General features: G+C 42.8%; 1 protein-coding gene across 11 annotated transcripts in view; it reads right to left on the reverse strand.

Moving 5' to 3' along the window:
• Positions 1–2,902: 2,902 nt before the first annotated feature.
• The window catches only part of si:ch211-272n13.3 (ankyrin repeat domain-containing protein 26), a 31,761-nt gene continuing 19,580 nt past the window's right edge, over positions 2,903–15,083 (reverse strand). For 9 of the 11 annotated variants that reach the window (XM_025010223.2, XM_025010224.2, XM_025010221.2 and 6 more), the window contains 16 exons: positions 14,820–14,966; positions 13,829–14,291; positions 13,153–13,658; positions 12,868–13,020; positions 11,086–11,261; positions 10,753–10,846; positions 10,582–10,608; positions 10,155–10,232; positions 9,329–9,463; positions 9,094–9,206; positions 8,590–8,710; positions 8,214–8,504; positions 7,848–8,083; positions 6,658–6,901; positions 3,822–3,867; positions 2,903–3,714 (listed from right to left, as the gene is read on the reverse strand). In XM_025010223.2, coding sequence (XP_024865991.1) covers positions 3,584–3,714; positions 3,822–3,867; positions 6,658–6,901; positions 7,848–8,083; positions 8,214–8,504; positions 8,590–8,710; positions 9,094–9,206; positions 9,329–9,463; positions 10,155–10,232; positions 10,582–10,608; positions 10,753–10,846; positions 11,086–11,261; positions 12,868–13,020; positions 13,153–13,658; positions 13,829–14,291; positions 14,820–14,966 — 2,961 coding nt within the window. In that variant the 3' untranslated portion in view covers positions 2,903–3,583. Of the gene's footprint in view, positions 3,715–3,821; positions 3,868–6,307; positions 6,366–6,657; positions 6,902–7,847; positions 8,084–8,213; positions 8,505–8,589; positions 8,711–9,093; positions 9,207–9,328; positions 9,464–10,154; positions 10,233–10,581; positions 10,609–10,752; positions 10,847–11,085; positions 11,262–12,867; positions 13,021–13,152; positions 13,659–13,828; positions 14,292–14,819; positions 14,967–15,083 lie in introns of all 11 variants that reach the window. The other 2 variants (XR_003040132.2, XM_025010222.2) reach the window with 2 other exon arrangements.

Raw genomic sequence — 15,083 nt, forward strand, 5'->3', positions numbered from 1 at the left:
AGAGGCCCGCAAACGGCAGCGATATCTAATTTAGTGCACGGCGAACATGCACTCAGGTTTGTTCCACTTGTCCACACCAATTTGTTCTAACCTTTACCACAGCGGATGTCTCCCTTTGCTCATTCAGACCTGCCTGCACGATCCTATATCTGCAGCAGAGACACAAGAACACACCGCACTTTATTACCACGGGTCTACCATTTATGTTTGGTTTTGTGTTATTTAAATAATCTGAAGTTGTTAGCACTTTACACATACACTCACTGTGTTCTACACTGTGCCTACACCAGGGTCTCCACCCAGGAGGCTACCCAATCAGATACCTGAACCACCTCAGCTGAGTTCTTTCTCTGGGAGGAGCAGCGGCTCTACTCTGAGCTACCCCCCGGATGACGGAGCTCCTCTAAGGCTGAGCCCGGCCACCCTACAGAGGAAGCTCATTTCAGCCGCTTTTATCCAGGATCTTATTCTTTCGGACGTGACCTGCACCTCGTGATCATAGGTGAGGGTTGGACCATGGATGGACCAGTAAACTGAGACCTTTGCCTTTGACTCGGTTCCTTCTTTACCACAACAGAGCGGAGCAACGCCTTCGTCACTGCAGAAAAGGCTCCAACTCATTGGTCCAGCTCCCTCTCCACCCTTCCGTCACCCGTGAACAAGAGCCCCGGGTATTTGAACCCTGACCCAGAGGGACTGTGACACCGTATTCCAGTTGATGGACATGTAGACTGCCGACTCCTATAACCCCTGTCAGCATCTCTGAAAGAATAAAGATCCAGTCCAGTGTTCAAGTGCAGTCCCTTGATAGTTGGAAAACACTCCCTGCCCTTTTTAAGGCAGCTCTCCACAAGCGTTGTCCCTGTCCTCCATGTCAAGTGAATCAAAAAAACATACGACTTTATTCAAAAATATTCCATCTCTTGGCTCAAGGAAACCTCAGCCGGGGCAAAAGTTCTCTGTGGACTCTAGATCCACATCGTTATTTATTTCATACCTTCTTTTTATTTGTGAATTTGTAAGTTTAAAGCCCTCAGCATTCTTGGTGTGATGCTCAGTTTAATCTCAAGAGCCACTGAACAAATGAATTTGAGAGCCAAAGAGGCCGAAAACGTACAAATGCGATCTTATCAATGATCAGTGAAAACCTTTAGATTCAAACGTGAAAAACAGCCTTTTAATTGTAACACCAGAGGATCTGTTAGTGTCAGTCTGAGAAGTGCTTTTCTTTAACCTTTTTACGACCCTCACAGAGCAGACGCACGCCGGACGGTTTTGTCGCAGCTCAGAAACTCGAGACACTGAAATGTCCATCAACATCTGCACCACAAAACGTCCCGTTTCACCGTATGATGTGGGCGGTCAGGGCGGTCGTGTCGTCCCCTCTTTGTCTTCTCCGTCTGCTAGCAAAATATCTTAAGAACAAGTGGACGGTTTTTAATGAGACTGGCAGAAAGTAGTTGTCGGATGCATGACCACAACTGTCAGTCTAATTCAGGGTGGCCGCCGCAGGTAGTTGACCTTAACAAACATAACATTGGTTATAACTCAGTCAGAACTACAGATAAGAAGCTGAAACGTGGTGACACGTTAACAGACACGTTTCTGTCTTTGCTGTAAAATCCCTAAACCAAGCGGCTCGATTTGTTGACAACCTCGTCCGGCATTAAGGTTAAAGCTTTCGTACCAACACTTCATTTTTTAATTTTTTCTCTCCCAGTTGCTTTGGACAGGCAGTTTGAGACAACAGGACGGGCCTTCACAGACAGACGACGACCCAGTGGGGAGTGGGTTGTTTTCAACTTGAGTTGCTTTATAAAAAAAACCATTCTTTCAACACTTCTTTTTATTCATATCCTGCATATTTGTCTTCTCGGCTGCCTCCAAAGCTGCATGACAATAGTCGTAACCTCCTCCATCAAAAACAGGGTTTACGTGTGCTGTATGAAGTGCTGTCTGTTAAAGAAGAAAAAAAAAAAAAAAAAAGAGAGGAAATAATAACACCTAATAGTCATTCTGTCAGATGTGCCCGTCTTGCTAGAAAAGGAAACAAAAATAAATGTAAGTGGATTTGAATATCTAACATTTGAGGCTGACGCAGAGAGGACGGATCAAAGATAAGAGAGACACGCCGGAGGGGGGCGATCATAAACATACTGTCTCATTTTAATAAGTGAAGGAAAGTGTTTTCAGACTGGAGCGGAGCATCAAGTTTCATGTGTGTGTGTGTGTGTGTGTGTGTGTGTAAAGAACATCAGAATGCAGTTAATGAGGCGTGGGGTTGAGGAACGACTGATCATAAAGCTACTTCTTTAATCTGAATGCAACTATTTAAAACTGAATTACTGCAGGTTGAATTTAGCCCTAAATGGGAGCCTCACACAACTGAACTTTACATGAAAGATAAGAAAGAAAACCACCTTCCTGTTTGCTTAAAACTCGTTTAGATATGCAGATGTATTCAGTTCGATAAACACAATGGATAATGGTAAGAAAACAATAAATCCTGCACGTTACAAAAATGCACAACAGCTCAAGTTTAATCCTGTCTAGAAAATTTACAACTATTCTTTCCATTTTATGCTCTTGCTCATCATGGGTTAAAATGACATATAATTATAAAAGTATCATCAGTTTGTCGTTTTCTCTGAAGCCACGGTTCTCAAACTGTGGCACAAGTACCACGGGTGGGTCCAAGGATCCCCCTACAGGGGTGCTCAGTCTCACGTTTACAGGTTAAAAGCAAAACTGCATCGTAAAGCCTAAAAAGTAGAGCTAAAGATGAGCGTTTCGATCAAATGACAAACTTGAAACAAAACTGATTAGTTCAGATTAGCCTTGCCACATATTCTTTTAAAGGTTGACGTTTTCATAAACTTGGTAAGAAAAACACTCATGCAACTTGATTCTTTTGGTTGTTTTTATTAGACTTTAAATAACATATTCAGAATCTAAACCTTTTCTGTCACTGCTGTCGGAGTGACGGATCTCATCTCGTCGGCAACGGTCATTTTTGTTTTACAGTATTTTGAAATGACGAGAAACAAACCAAAGACTTCAACGAGCTGCTGACTAAAAGCTGAAATGACGCCTGTACGAACTCACCTGTTTTTATAGCTGGAGAGTTTTCCAGCTCGCCTTCAAGTATATATATATATATTTATATAGTGTTCATGTTGTAAATGAATAAATAAAACAAGATGACACAATAATACAGGCGGGACACAGACTCGTATTGCACCATCTGATGGCACGTACCAAATGGCAAAAAATAATGATAAATACAAATACTTAAGAATACAAACTCTGCAAAACCCAATATTCACAGATTCAAATCCTGAACAGATAATCAGCCATTAAAACAAAAAAAAACAAATACTCTTGAGGTCGTCTTTAATTGTACCCATTCAGATTCTGTCCCTCTGCTCCTGAGTTGGGGAAGTGCAATGTGCAGATTTATTCTCATAAAATAGGATTTTAAATTTGTACAAAGTGTGATTCTTGGCTTTAGAGTTTTCCAAAGGTTGAAATACAGCCTTGGATGGGAAGCAGCGGTGGTGGCGGTGGTGGTTTCGGCGTGCGGTCAGAGCCTGTTATTCTTCTTCAGCACCTCCAAATACTGCTGCGTGGCTCTGCTGACGGGGTCCAGCTCCGCTCTGGAGGCCGAGCCCACCGGGGACATTCGCACCGAGGCGGCGTCCAGCTCTGCTGCAGCTGAGGAGAGAGAAGGAAACAAAAAAACCAGACCATCTGATTCCAGCTGCTGAAAATAAAAAAAGGCTCCCGCGCAGTGAACAGGTCTACAGCTTTACGCCACTCACCGCTGCTCAGTTCCTTCGATATGTTCCTGTCCAGCTCCCTCTGCATCTGGGAAAAGAAGGAAGGCAGCTTAAATACGGCAGAGAGAACCAACGGTACGGCCTTTGTTTCTTGGTGAAACAGCAGGTCCTGCAGAAACATCGAAGCTTCTGCAAACTATTGCAAACAAGAAGCTCCTGGATGGATTTTAAAGCGTCGGCTGCATCATATTCAAAACCAGCAAACTAAAAATAAAATCCCTTACAAATCAAACAACAGAACCATTTCAACTGTTAGTAAGCTGCTATTTAAATAACTATCTTTACGAATGAATCTTACACAGAGAAGCAAAAATAAACCCTAACCCCCACCGTCGCTGTGAGTCTTTAATTGAACTGGAATTAAACAGAGGAAGCAAGTAAACCTGAAAGATTCTGGTACAAGATATTCAAGTGGAGAGAAGAACACCGGTAGTTTTTATTTATTTTTTTGCTTTAGTGAAGAGGGGCACATTAAGGAATGTCTTCCAGGCTGGGCTAATCTATGAGGAGCTTGGCCTTCTAAACCTGGTGAAAAAATAAACCTTTTTAAGCTTTTGTGTTTCGGAGAACCAGGTACAATGGCGGACCCGGAGGGTGGCCAATGGTCACCATAGATTAATCTTCAGCCACCCCAATCATTTCAGGAAACTCTGCTTTCTAGTTTTTATTTTGCTTAAAAATATAGTTCATTCAATAACTTAGGTGGCTGATTTATATTTATAGACATATATCTATATATAGATATATAGCGGTGATCATCTCGGTTTTTGACGTGGCAACCCAATTTTTGCAGCCACGGTCCAAAATGGAAGTCGATACGTCGCTTATTTTTCAAGTTACCCAGTTCACAAGATGAACCGGACAGACCGACGGACCGACTGTACTTCCAAGTCCCCTCTTTGCGTTGTGACATGGGACGATAAAGATTAGACGTCGTGTTTCAAATACACACATCATTTGTGCTCTGTGTACACACAAACTCAGGCAGGTAATGAAACACGGTACAAAGCATGAGACACACAACAAAATACTTTTTTTTTTAAATCTATCTAAAACAGGCTTAATGAAAGAAGCTGTGTTGTAAAGTTGCCGAGTGTTGCTGCTCTCATCACGAACAAACTAAAGATGGAGGGACAAGCTGAGCTGTTCCCACTGAACTTCTAAAACTCTTTTGACATTGTTTCTCTGTCAGCTTCACATGGTTTGTAATTAGCTTTAAGGGTAAAACTCAGTCAGACTCAGTCAGGGAGGGGACAGTGTCAAACAGAGTATAATTATTTAAAAAAAAGAAAATCCTGCTAAACACGAGGAGGCAAAACAAACACAAAACTGCCAAAACATTGAGAAGCTAATGTGCCTGAAAATCAAAGCGTGTGCGTGTTTCTGCTGCACCACTGGAATAGGTACCAACTTCTTCTTAAGCTTCGGTTTTAGTGCAAAAAATACCAACAAAACAAAATCAGGGAGAAAAAAAAAACAAGATTGTTCTTCAAATTATGCCCAAATTCTGTAATTTCTAATCTTCATGAGATTAAGACTGGCAGTGATTGCAGGGATGGGTTATTTAAATATTCATGCCGTCTTCGGTTTTATATTATTTAAAACTACATCACCCCATACTTTGTACCGGCGATTAGTGTTAAAACTCAAGGGGCCGTTCATTTTATGTCCAAACAGCTCATTTGTGATGCAGACGTGGTGCAGCTCTGACTGTGAAGGGTTCCAGCTTTCAAGAGTAGATTTGTGTTCTGGTAACCAAAAAAGAAAAAAAAACGTTTGAGGTGAGGACTGAGTCTGACTTCGGACAGAGCACTTATCCAGCGTCTCCTGAATACTTCAAGCATAGCTTTCCCACAAAAAATGGTGCGAGGTAACAAAGTGGAACGTAAGAGGTGTGACAACGTTAGGCGTGTTTAACCTCACCTTTGCCCAGGAGCTGCTAAAGTCTGCTTTAAATGAAAAAAGGTACAAAAAACCCCACGAGAACAAAGAAACAGGAAGCTAGTTTTCCTGCATCTGTTATGTGGAAAAACTTAAAAGATTTTTTCCCTTTTCTTTGCCCGAGAATTACAACTAAAACCAGAATCTTTTGGCACCAAACTGAAACATATACTGCTGGGCAACAAATGCTGTAACGGTATTAATGTTGTAATTTTTCACCATTACAAATAAAGCTTTAAAGTTTTAAAATAATAAAGATATTTAAAGGAATATTTAGAGGAAATTAGGGAATAAAAGTCTCAACATTTGAGGGTCCTTCACACTCTTCACATCGATTCTTAGCACCTAATTATTACTAATTTAGCATTGAAACGTGACATTTTTTTTGTCACATTCCCGTCAGCCGAGCCTTTAGCGGGCTTCCATCTTTCGGCCCTGTTTGAACCCCTGAATGTCGGGAGTCAGAAACTTCCACAGTTTACAGCAACAGCAACCAGGCACACACTCAGCTAAACACGACTACACACCTGATTATGAGTCTGGCTGAAGAGAGGAGAAGTGAGAAACAGACTTTTGAGCTAGAAGCTAAAAGAGTGAGAAATAAAAGACAAGTTAGAAGTAAAGAAATTATTTAAAAAAAAAGACTTGCACAGGAGGAAGAAAACTAAATGGAAAACAGGGTGAAGACTTCAGTTTGAAGTGTCAAAGAATGCCAAATAAACTACAAATACTACGTCTCTGCAGTCAGATAGAAGAGACCAGAACAGATATATTACTGGTACACATTCACCCAAACAATAAGGACACTACAGGACTACAAATATGAAACTATGGACACAACTGAATGAGTGAATGTTTAATCAGAGACGGTGCAGACCTTGGCCAGATAATCCTCCACCCTGCTGTTCTGTCCCTCAGCGGCAGGACTCAGAAGGGAGAGGCCCAAACCAAAGCTCCTGTTCAGGGGCCCGAGCGTGGCCCCGTAGTTTCCCGGAGAACCCAGAGAGCTCAGGTCCAGCGGGGGACCGACGAGGCTCCCGTTGGTGATGTTGCTCGTGATCAGAGACCTGCTGCGCTCACTGAGCAACTTGGAGTTGGCTTCTGCGAGACGGCTGTTTGCCCTGTGGGTAGAAAAAAACAAAAAACAAAAACGTCTTCTTTCCCAAACAATTTATGATGAACACGTTGAGGGTTTTCTGACTCATAAAACGGTAAGAGCATCACGTAGGGCGAGGCAGTTCTAGTAAGTTCAATCGAAGGCAAACGTTTCTTAATTCAAAATGAAAAATGCGGAGATCCAAGCAGCTCAGTTTAAGGTGGTATCGGACCGGGCTGCGAGGAGGCGGCCAATGTCATTCATGACGGAGTCTCTTGGATGTTTTATGACATCTGCAGGAGTTTTCGGTTTCCCTGTGTGGGTCGCAGTAGAGCGCAGTCCTGTCGCTTGAGTTTCAACATGTTCAAAAAATAATCTGTAAGACAAATGTTCCCTCAAAATAGTCACAGAGTTGTTGCGGGTGTCTCAAAGCCACCCTGAACTGTGTCATGGGCGTCTCCAACCTGTCTCAAGAATGACAGAAAACATGTCCGGGACTAAAAACCACACTGATGATGAGTATTTATTATTTTTTAAAAATGGTCCATATATGTTTATCTTCATTTCAAAACAGTACTCTAGCAGATTAAATCATAAATGTGGAGAGAGGGACCGCAGCAGAGAAGCTGAATAATTTTGAAAAATTTTCTCCCAATTTTGAGTCACCAACTTCTCTTCAAGACTCACAGCCCAGTGAAGTACTACATCCCAACTGCTCGCCCCTCCTGAGGGTCATTAGGGTCTTTGTTGGTCTGCTCTTCATGCAAGATGTTTGGTCAAAAGCAATGAAGGTGTGAATTAGTATAAAACCATCTGGGGACTAGACCTTTGCATTTCTCAGTTCGAATGGAGAAAGAGCTTCAGATGAGCTTCAAAAAATTCCTAAAAAGTCCAGCTGCCTTTAACTGGACTTGCTAGGACCAGGTCTGTGAGGTGCAATGAGTGGAGTGGGATGACTAGATTATTCTAACCTCTCCAGTTTAGCAGTCAGGGACTTCCGGAGGCGCATCTCTTCTGTGTAGAGTTGCTGGTACCGCTCCAGCTCTGTGCGCGTGGACTCTCTTTGGTTCAGACTGTCCTGCTGGGTGGTGCGGGCTCGGCCCAGGTCCCCCTCCAGCTCCCGGATCTTCTGCTCCAGCTGAGAGCGCAAGCTCGCCTCATTTGCAGCTTTAATCTGATCTAGTGCTTCTTGTGATGCTGCCTGGGACTTAAAAAAAGATACAATTGTCCGAAATCAGATATGGAGATGTTGCCATGTTGTACATAACAGTGATCAAATATTGAGCTAACTTTGATCTGTCGGTGTGCTACAGATGAGCTCCTGGTAGGTTTTGTACCTGCAGGAAGAGGTTGACCTGCTCTAACTTTTGTTGGATCTCTTGTCGGGCTTTCTCCTCTGCCTCGCGGCGGTACTGGTCCACCTGGCTTTGCTCCACCTGAGCGGCCTCCAGGCGACGTCTCAGGCCCAGGACCTCCTCCTCCAGCTGCCTCTTACTCCTCTCGTAATGGTCACTGTTATGGCCCAAGCTCTTCATGGAGGCAATCTGGACCTTTAGCTCCTCGTTGGTTCTCTCCAGCTGACTGCGGCGGTACGTTTCCTTCTCCAGCTGCTCTTGCAGATCATCCGCCTAAGACGGAGAAAAAGTTTCAAGGCAATGATTCAACAGCCAGGCCCGGGGTATGACGTCATGTGTAACGAACTGAAGCAGCCACCTGAGAATGCCTGTGTCTGCCCTGGTCCATCCGAAGACTGCTCATTGGGGAGGCAAACTCTGCTCCACCGGCCTCTTGGTCCCGCAGTTTCTTCTTCGCAGTCTTCAATAAAGTACGCAGCCTAAAACACACATAAACAAAGTAAATTGCAAAAATACGATGCAAATGTCAAATTCAAACCAGACCCAAACAAATGACTAAAAATGAATGAAAGTAGACAAATTGGATTCCTTATAGAAAACAGAAAAAAGTTTATATAATGCATTAAGATACACAAGTAAGTAGTTTTTTCTGCTGAACATCAAACACAACACATACTGCACATAAATGGAAACAGCAAATCTGATCAGATTTGTGTTTGGAGTTTATAAAAACTGGTCCTTACGAAGGATTTGGATACAGGTGCACCACATGAGCTCGGTCAGGTGAGTTCTACAGGATCCTAAGTGGGTCTAAACAGTGGGAGGTACTGCCACGGGTCACGAAGAAGAGTTTAAGAGTCACCTGTACATTTCTTTTTGAAGCTCTGAGTTTCTCTTCATCTCCTGATCGAGACGAGTGTCAATAGCCTTCTTCTGCTCTGTGATTTTCTTGGCTTTCTTCTTCTCTACCTCCATCTGTAACACAGGCAAACAAGGCGAAGACTCCTGAGATCACAAACGAAAGATTTTTGTACGGATCGGTTACTATTCAGGCGCATTGGAACATCAGCGGTGCTTGAGTCAGACGGGGCGGTGACCTGGGCGGTCAGTTCGCCTTTTTCTTTTTCGAGCTCCGCCAGGCGCAGCCCCAGCTTCGAGCGGCTCTTCAGCTCCTCCTCCCACAGGGCCTGAGAGTCCTGGGCTGTGTGGGACAGCATGCTCTGTTTCTGCACCTGCACAAAAGAAACACATTAGACAAAACTGAAAGAATAAACCTAAAAAATAGAGCCTATGAAAAAAAAGGTTTAACTATTTTTTTTCTTCAAATGTTTAGGTAAATTTATGACTTTAATTCAACTGCATCTTTAAAGCTATCCTAGTGTGGAGAAGTGGGTGACTTTACCCACATATTTTGGGACAGTCCAAAGGTAATCACTTCCTGGGAATTTGTCCAAAAAGAGATTTTGAGATTGGAGGTAAAGCTCGATTTCACACAAGTTACATACTTGGAGTATTTCCGAAGCAACTGGCAAAAAAAGGACTCTAAATATCTGATTGAAATCCTATTATTGATAGCTAAGAAGGTGATCACCACTTCATTGTTGAAGTCCCAAACTTCCAGGATCACACAATGGAAAGACAGAATTAAAAAAGGTTCTTATCGTGGAACAAACTACTGCAAGGTTATAGTTACAGGTGGGCAAATCTGAGGTAAAACAAACCATTAGTACAAGGAACAAATGATCTCTAAGCACTTCTTTTTTAAAGGATTGTATTATATACAGTACATCTCCCTGTTAATCTGTTTTGTTTGTTAAAAAAACTGAAACTAAATAAAATGTAAAAACCAAATCTGTCCTATACAACTTATTTTTCATTTAACTAGAATAAGAATGCAGATAAGAAACAAAACGTGCCACCGACCTCTCTATTGAGCTGCTCTTCCAAAGTCATCTTACTGCTCTGCAGGTTTGTTACCACCTCCTCCAAATGGCCGCGGACCTGAAGAAACAAGAGAAGTCCTTTTTTCATCCCTTGCACTGCTTGAGTGAAATATTCCGCTTATGGACTAAAGGAAGTAACATGCGTTAAACGGACACGGAGTCACAAATAAAAGACACCACAAACAAAGGTTAAATAGAAGAGGAGAGGAAAGATGGGTTTCCGTCACCAAAATCAACAAAAAGATATTTATTCCACCAGTTGTTTGGATTCCTGGTCTAGCTGCTGGTGCTAAAGGCCTTCATAAGAATATTGCTTGAGAATATTTTGAAAAATTAAATGAAAAATTAAATAAAAAGAAAAGAAGAACCCCACACAGAAAAGCTAAACCTACATCCACAATACTAACCCCTCCTCCAGGCGAGCGGCCAGTTAGCTGAAAAAAGATTGCATACCTTAACATGTAAAAGTGACTGAAATGAGTTGAATCGTTGATTTAACAGAATTGCAACACAAATATATGACATTCAAATTTAGCTTTAAATACATCGATGTGCTGAAACCTTGGAAAGGAGCTCACCATGGCAGCTTCCTGAGCTCCTTTCTGAAGAGCATCGATCTTGCTGGACTGTTGCTTCGCTGCAGCTTCTAGTCTGGCGTTCTCAATCTCCAGCCTAGTGAACGACCACACTCTGCATCAACCAGCCATATGAACTGTGTATTTACAATTATATGGAGAGTCATGGCGGATGAGGCTTTTACAAAACAACAGTTGATGTAGGAGTAGCTTATATGTCTCACCAGCTTTACTGTAAATTAATCTTTTTAAATATTTATGTGTTTGTAGTTTCTAATCAGGCTCCCTCCTGGAGCCTAAAGCTCTTGTGTAAGAGAAGTGTGCGTTGACACTTACTTCTGCACGGCTTCCTCCAGCTGTCTGACGGTGGTCTCAGAAGCTGCTGAGGCAGACAGCGCCTCCTGGAGTTTCTGAGCTGCGGCGCCGAGCTCCTTCTCTCTTTCCTCCAGGCTGCTTTTCAGAGCGATCATGTGGCGCTCGGCCTGCACGTGCTGGTCTTCGCTTTCTTCCAGCTAAATGGCGGAAACAAAACATCCAGCTCGGAACAATACAGTGGGCAAAAACGACCAACTCAATGGAAAGACCAGCTGTTCTGGTTAACAGCTGCGGAGGGTGTATAAAGCAACAGTAGAATGCCGAGATTTGGTGATGTAAACATATGAGACAAGAAGAAATCATTTCAAAACCTTTTCAAACCTTTAAAGTGATGTATATCCTGCGCAGTTCCACTAAAAAAAATGTTGGGCGGAATATATATGAAATTAAAAGGTGCAATAATCTAGTTGCATAAGTGTACACACCCTTAAACTAACACTTTGTTGAAGCATCTTTTGATTTAATTACAGCACTGAGTTTTCTGGGGTGGGAGGCTATCAGCAGACAACAGCTTGACACGAGTATATCTGCTAGCCACTAGGGAACACAAGCCAGTGTATCTCTTGTGTCGGTCCCAGGTAGCTGGAGTGAGGACAGAGGACACAGAGTTAGATGGAGGAGGATGAGTCGCTGTGACGACCCCAGAAAAGGGAACAGCTTAAAGAAAAATAAGAAGAAGTTGTTTTCTGTGCTCCCAGTCTGTCATTCTGTTAGGGTTGCACAGTATCAGAAAACCTTTGCAGTGTTCGATGTTATTGTTTAATATTGCGATGACAATATCAGTTGTGATAAACCTACATTTTCCTCACTCCTCACTTTCTCTTCTTTCATCACGAATATTTAAACCAGGTGTGGGCATAAAGGTCAGTGTAAACCCGCTGAATTGACCAAATATATTGTTAGCATGTACAACATGAATGCATGGTACCTAAAATGTAATGGTCTATGGTTTTATACAGTCCAAACAGTTTTTTACAATATTGATATTGTGCTAACTCATGTTGTGTTGATAGTAAAATTTTCAATATATTGTATAGCCCTATTGTGGGGGTGTATATATTGTGCACAGCTCTCTTTCAGTCAAATAGAGGTCTAGACTCTGGCTAAGACATTACAAAGCTTTCACTTTCTTCTGGTGAAGCCATTATTTTGCTGATTTGGATGTTTGCTTGGGGTAACGGCCATTTTGAAAATGAAATTCCTCTTCATCCTCAGCTTTCTAGCTGTTCACCTGAAGGTTTTAGACCCAAGTAAGCAGGTTTTTGGAATAGTTCATAATGCTTTGTGAACTCTCTGTGAACCATGAATTTGCTGTAGGATGCAACAAAGTAAATGTCAGGAAAATCCAGCTCTTTTGTTTCAGGTTCATCAGAGTCACGCTTTGATGACAGGTGTGTTCCTAAGAAGACCGGAGGATGTGATTAAATCAGATGCTTCACGCAAACTATTAGTTTCAGGGAATGGACACATATGCAACCAGCTTATTTCATCTTTTCATTCTTTATATGTTATCCTAACAGATTTTTTTCAGTTCCACTGTACAAGATATATGTCAGATTAAAAGGTGGGAAAAGTTTATAAATGATTATGGTCTCGGTTTTTTTCCCCATCACAAAAGCCTGGCATTCATAGGTTTATTTCAGAGAAGCAGATGCAAATGATTGCGGTCTAACCAATCACAGTTGGTCTCAAATGAGTACAGAGAATATGCTGCCACAAGATGTCCCTATTTTCTATGAATACCTTTCCTTTGATTCTGTCCAGGTCCTTGAGAAGCCGAGTCTTCTCCTCCTCCAGGTCGTTGCGGTAGCGTGTGTTGACCTCCAAAGAAGCTTCGCTCATCGACAGCTTTTTGAGCGAATCAGCTAGCTCCTGCTGTAGCTGCCTGAGACTAGTCTGTGCAGACAGAAATCAGAGCAGAAAGAGGTTGGTCAGACATAGAGAGGGGGGCTTAACTGAAAAGTCTGGAAGTGAGTTCAGAGAGAGGAGTCAGCTAATCTTCTGATCCCAGTCCAGTCTTAATCTTACCTCTCTTTCATTCTTCTCTTCCTCTAACTTGTAGATCTGATCTCGAAGGTCGGCAGCCTTACTGGCGAGCTCCTTGTTCCTGTCTTCTATCAGCTGAACTCTCTCTTCACTGTCGGAGCGCAGCTTGGACAAAATGTCGCTGAAGCGCTCTTGGGCATCTGTCACAGCGCGTTCTTTTGCAACGCCTTTGTTTTGGGCTTCCTCTAGCTGTTGCTGTAGCAACATCGCCTCGCTTTGGGCGTGAGCTAGCCGTTCTTGGGCCGCTTCTTGACGTGCGCTCGCTCGACTTGCCGACTCCCGCTCTTCCTGCAAAGCTGCTTCCATCTCCTTCACACGCGCGGCGGCCTGGTCCTTTTCTCTCTGGAGGACATCCAGCAGCAGGCCCTTCTCCGTCAGCTGCAGGGTGACCCGGTGGACCTCGTTCTCCTTGCTGTTGGCACGAGCCTCGGCCTTGGCCAGCTTCTGAGACAGGCTGCTGACTGCTTCACGCTGACTGGCTACTTCACCTTTAGGAGCACAGACGATAAGTTAGACAAAACTAGTTTTAGACAACAAAAATGTTTTGAATAAATGATCAGCAAATCCTAATATTTGCCTATGTTACTTAGGACTTTCTACAACTATTAAATAAAATTCTTGATCTTCCAGCTGTTCAGGTATAATAAGGATGACTAACCAGTGTGTCTGTCTTTGAGCCATTGGTGTTCTTCCTTCTCCCTTAGCAGAGCTTTCTCCGTGTCTGAATGAGCTGCGAGGCGAAGTTCGGCCTCCTTCACAGCTCCAACCAGGCGGCTTCGAGTCGACTCGAGCTCCATCTCCAGGGCTTCACGCAACTGGCGCTCACTTTCCAGCCGGCTTGTTGTTTTTGCCAGCTCGGACTTCAGCGCGGACAGCTGGTTATTGCAGCTGAAGACAGTTTGGGTGACGGTGTCTTCACTCAGTTTAAGATCTCGCCGAACATCTTCGAGCTGCTCCTTAAGGACCTCGTTCTCCTCCGCAAGTTGGCTCTCTTTCAGACCGCTGTTTGCCTGTAACCGTTCGAGATCTGCCCTCAGCATGGTCTGCTGTTCCTGTGAGGCAGCCAGCTGATGAAGAAGCTCCTTTTCTCTTTCACTGGCCTCAGTGAGTTGAGACAAAGCCTGCAGACATCAGGAAATATGGAGTTAGGATTCACAAAAATTGTTGCGCCTTTATTTTAGAGAACAGCAAAGAAAAACATTATACTGGGTTTAATTGGTTATAAATTTCTTTACATTCACCAAAATGCACATCAGGAAAGTGGGGTTCATACCCAAAAATCCTTTAACAAAAGATGGGAAAAAGGAATAAACGGCCAATATGATATTTTCTGATTATTTATAAATGGCAAATACATTTTCATTAATCTGTTTCCATCATACTGCATTTGTTTGCTTAGACAAATGTAAACAATATAAACAACTAAATATGCATCAAAAGGTAAGAAAATTGTTTATGTGTAATGGGTGAATAGGGATAATCAAATGTGCAAGTGATCAATTAAAGCTTTGATTTGCAAAATAATGATCATTTTGTTCTTACTTAGATGTCATATTAATTTTATGTCTGCAAACACAGAAACATTTGGACACTAACTTGTAACCAGAGCCCATTTTCTTTGCTATTGGTTGACCAATAGTGCGTAGTACCTCGTTGCTCTTGCTCATGTTTCTTTTGTTCTCCGCCTCCATCTCTTGCTGCTTTCGGAGATGATTGCTGAGCAGATTTTCCTGCAGGACCCGTGTGCTCCGCTCCTGAGCCAGCAGTCTCTGGGTCTCGCTGTGGTCCTCTTCAAGCTGGAGGTTAGGCAAATAACAAATCATACTTAAACCAAACAGTGACTCAGTCAAAACAGAGGAATAAAACTGTTGCAAACAGAAATAAACAAAACAAAAGGCATAAACGGCAGACTG

This window comes from Kryptolebias marmoratus, linkage group LG11 (assembly GCF_001649575.2).
Source record: "Kryptolebias marmoratus isolate JLee-2015 linkage group LG11, ASM164957v2, whole genome shotgun sequence".
Taxonomy (NCBI): Eukaryota; Metazoa; Chordata; class Actinopteri; order Cyprinodontiformes; family Rivulidae; genus Kryptolebias; species Kryptolebias marmoratus.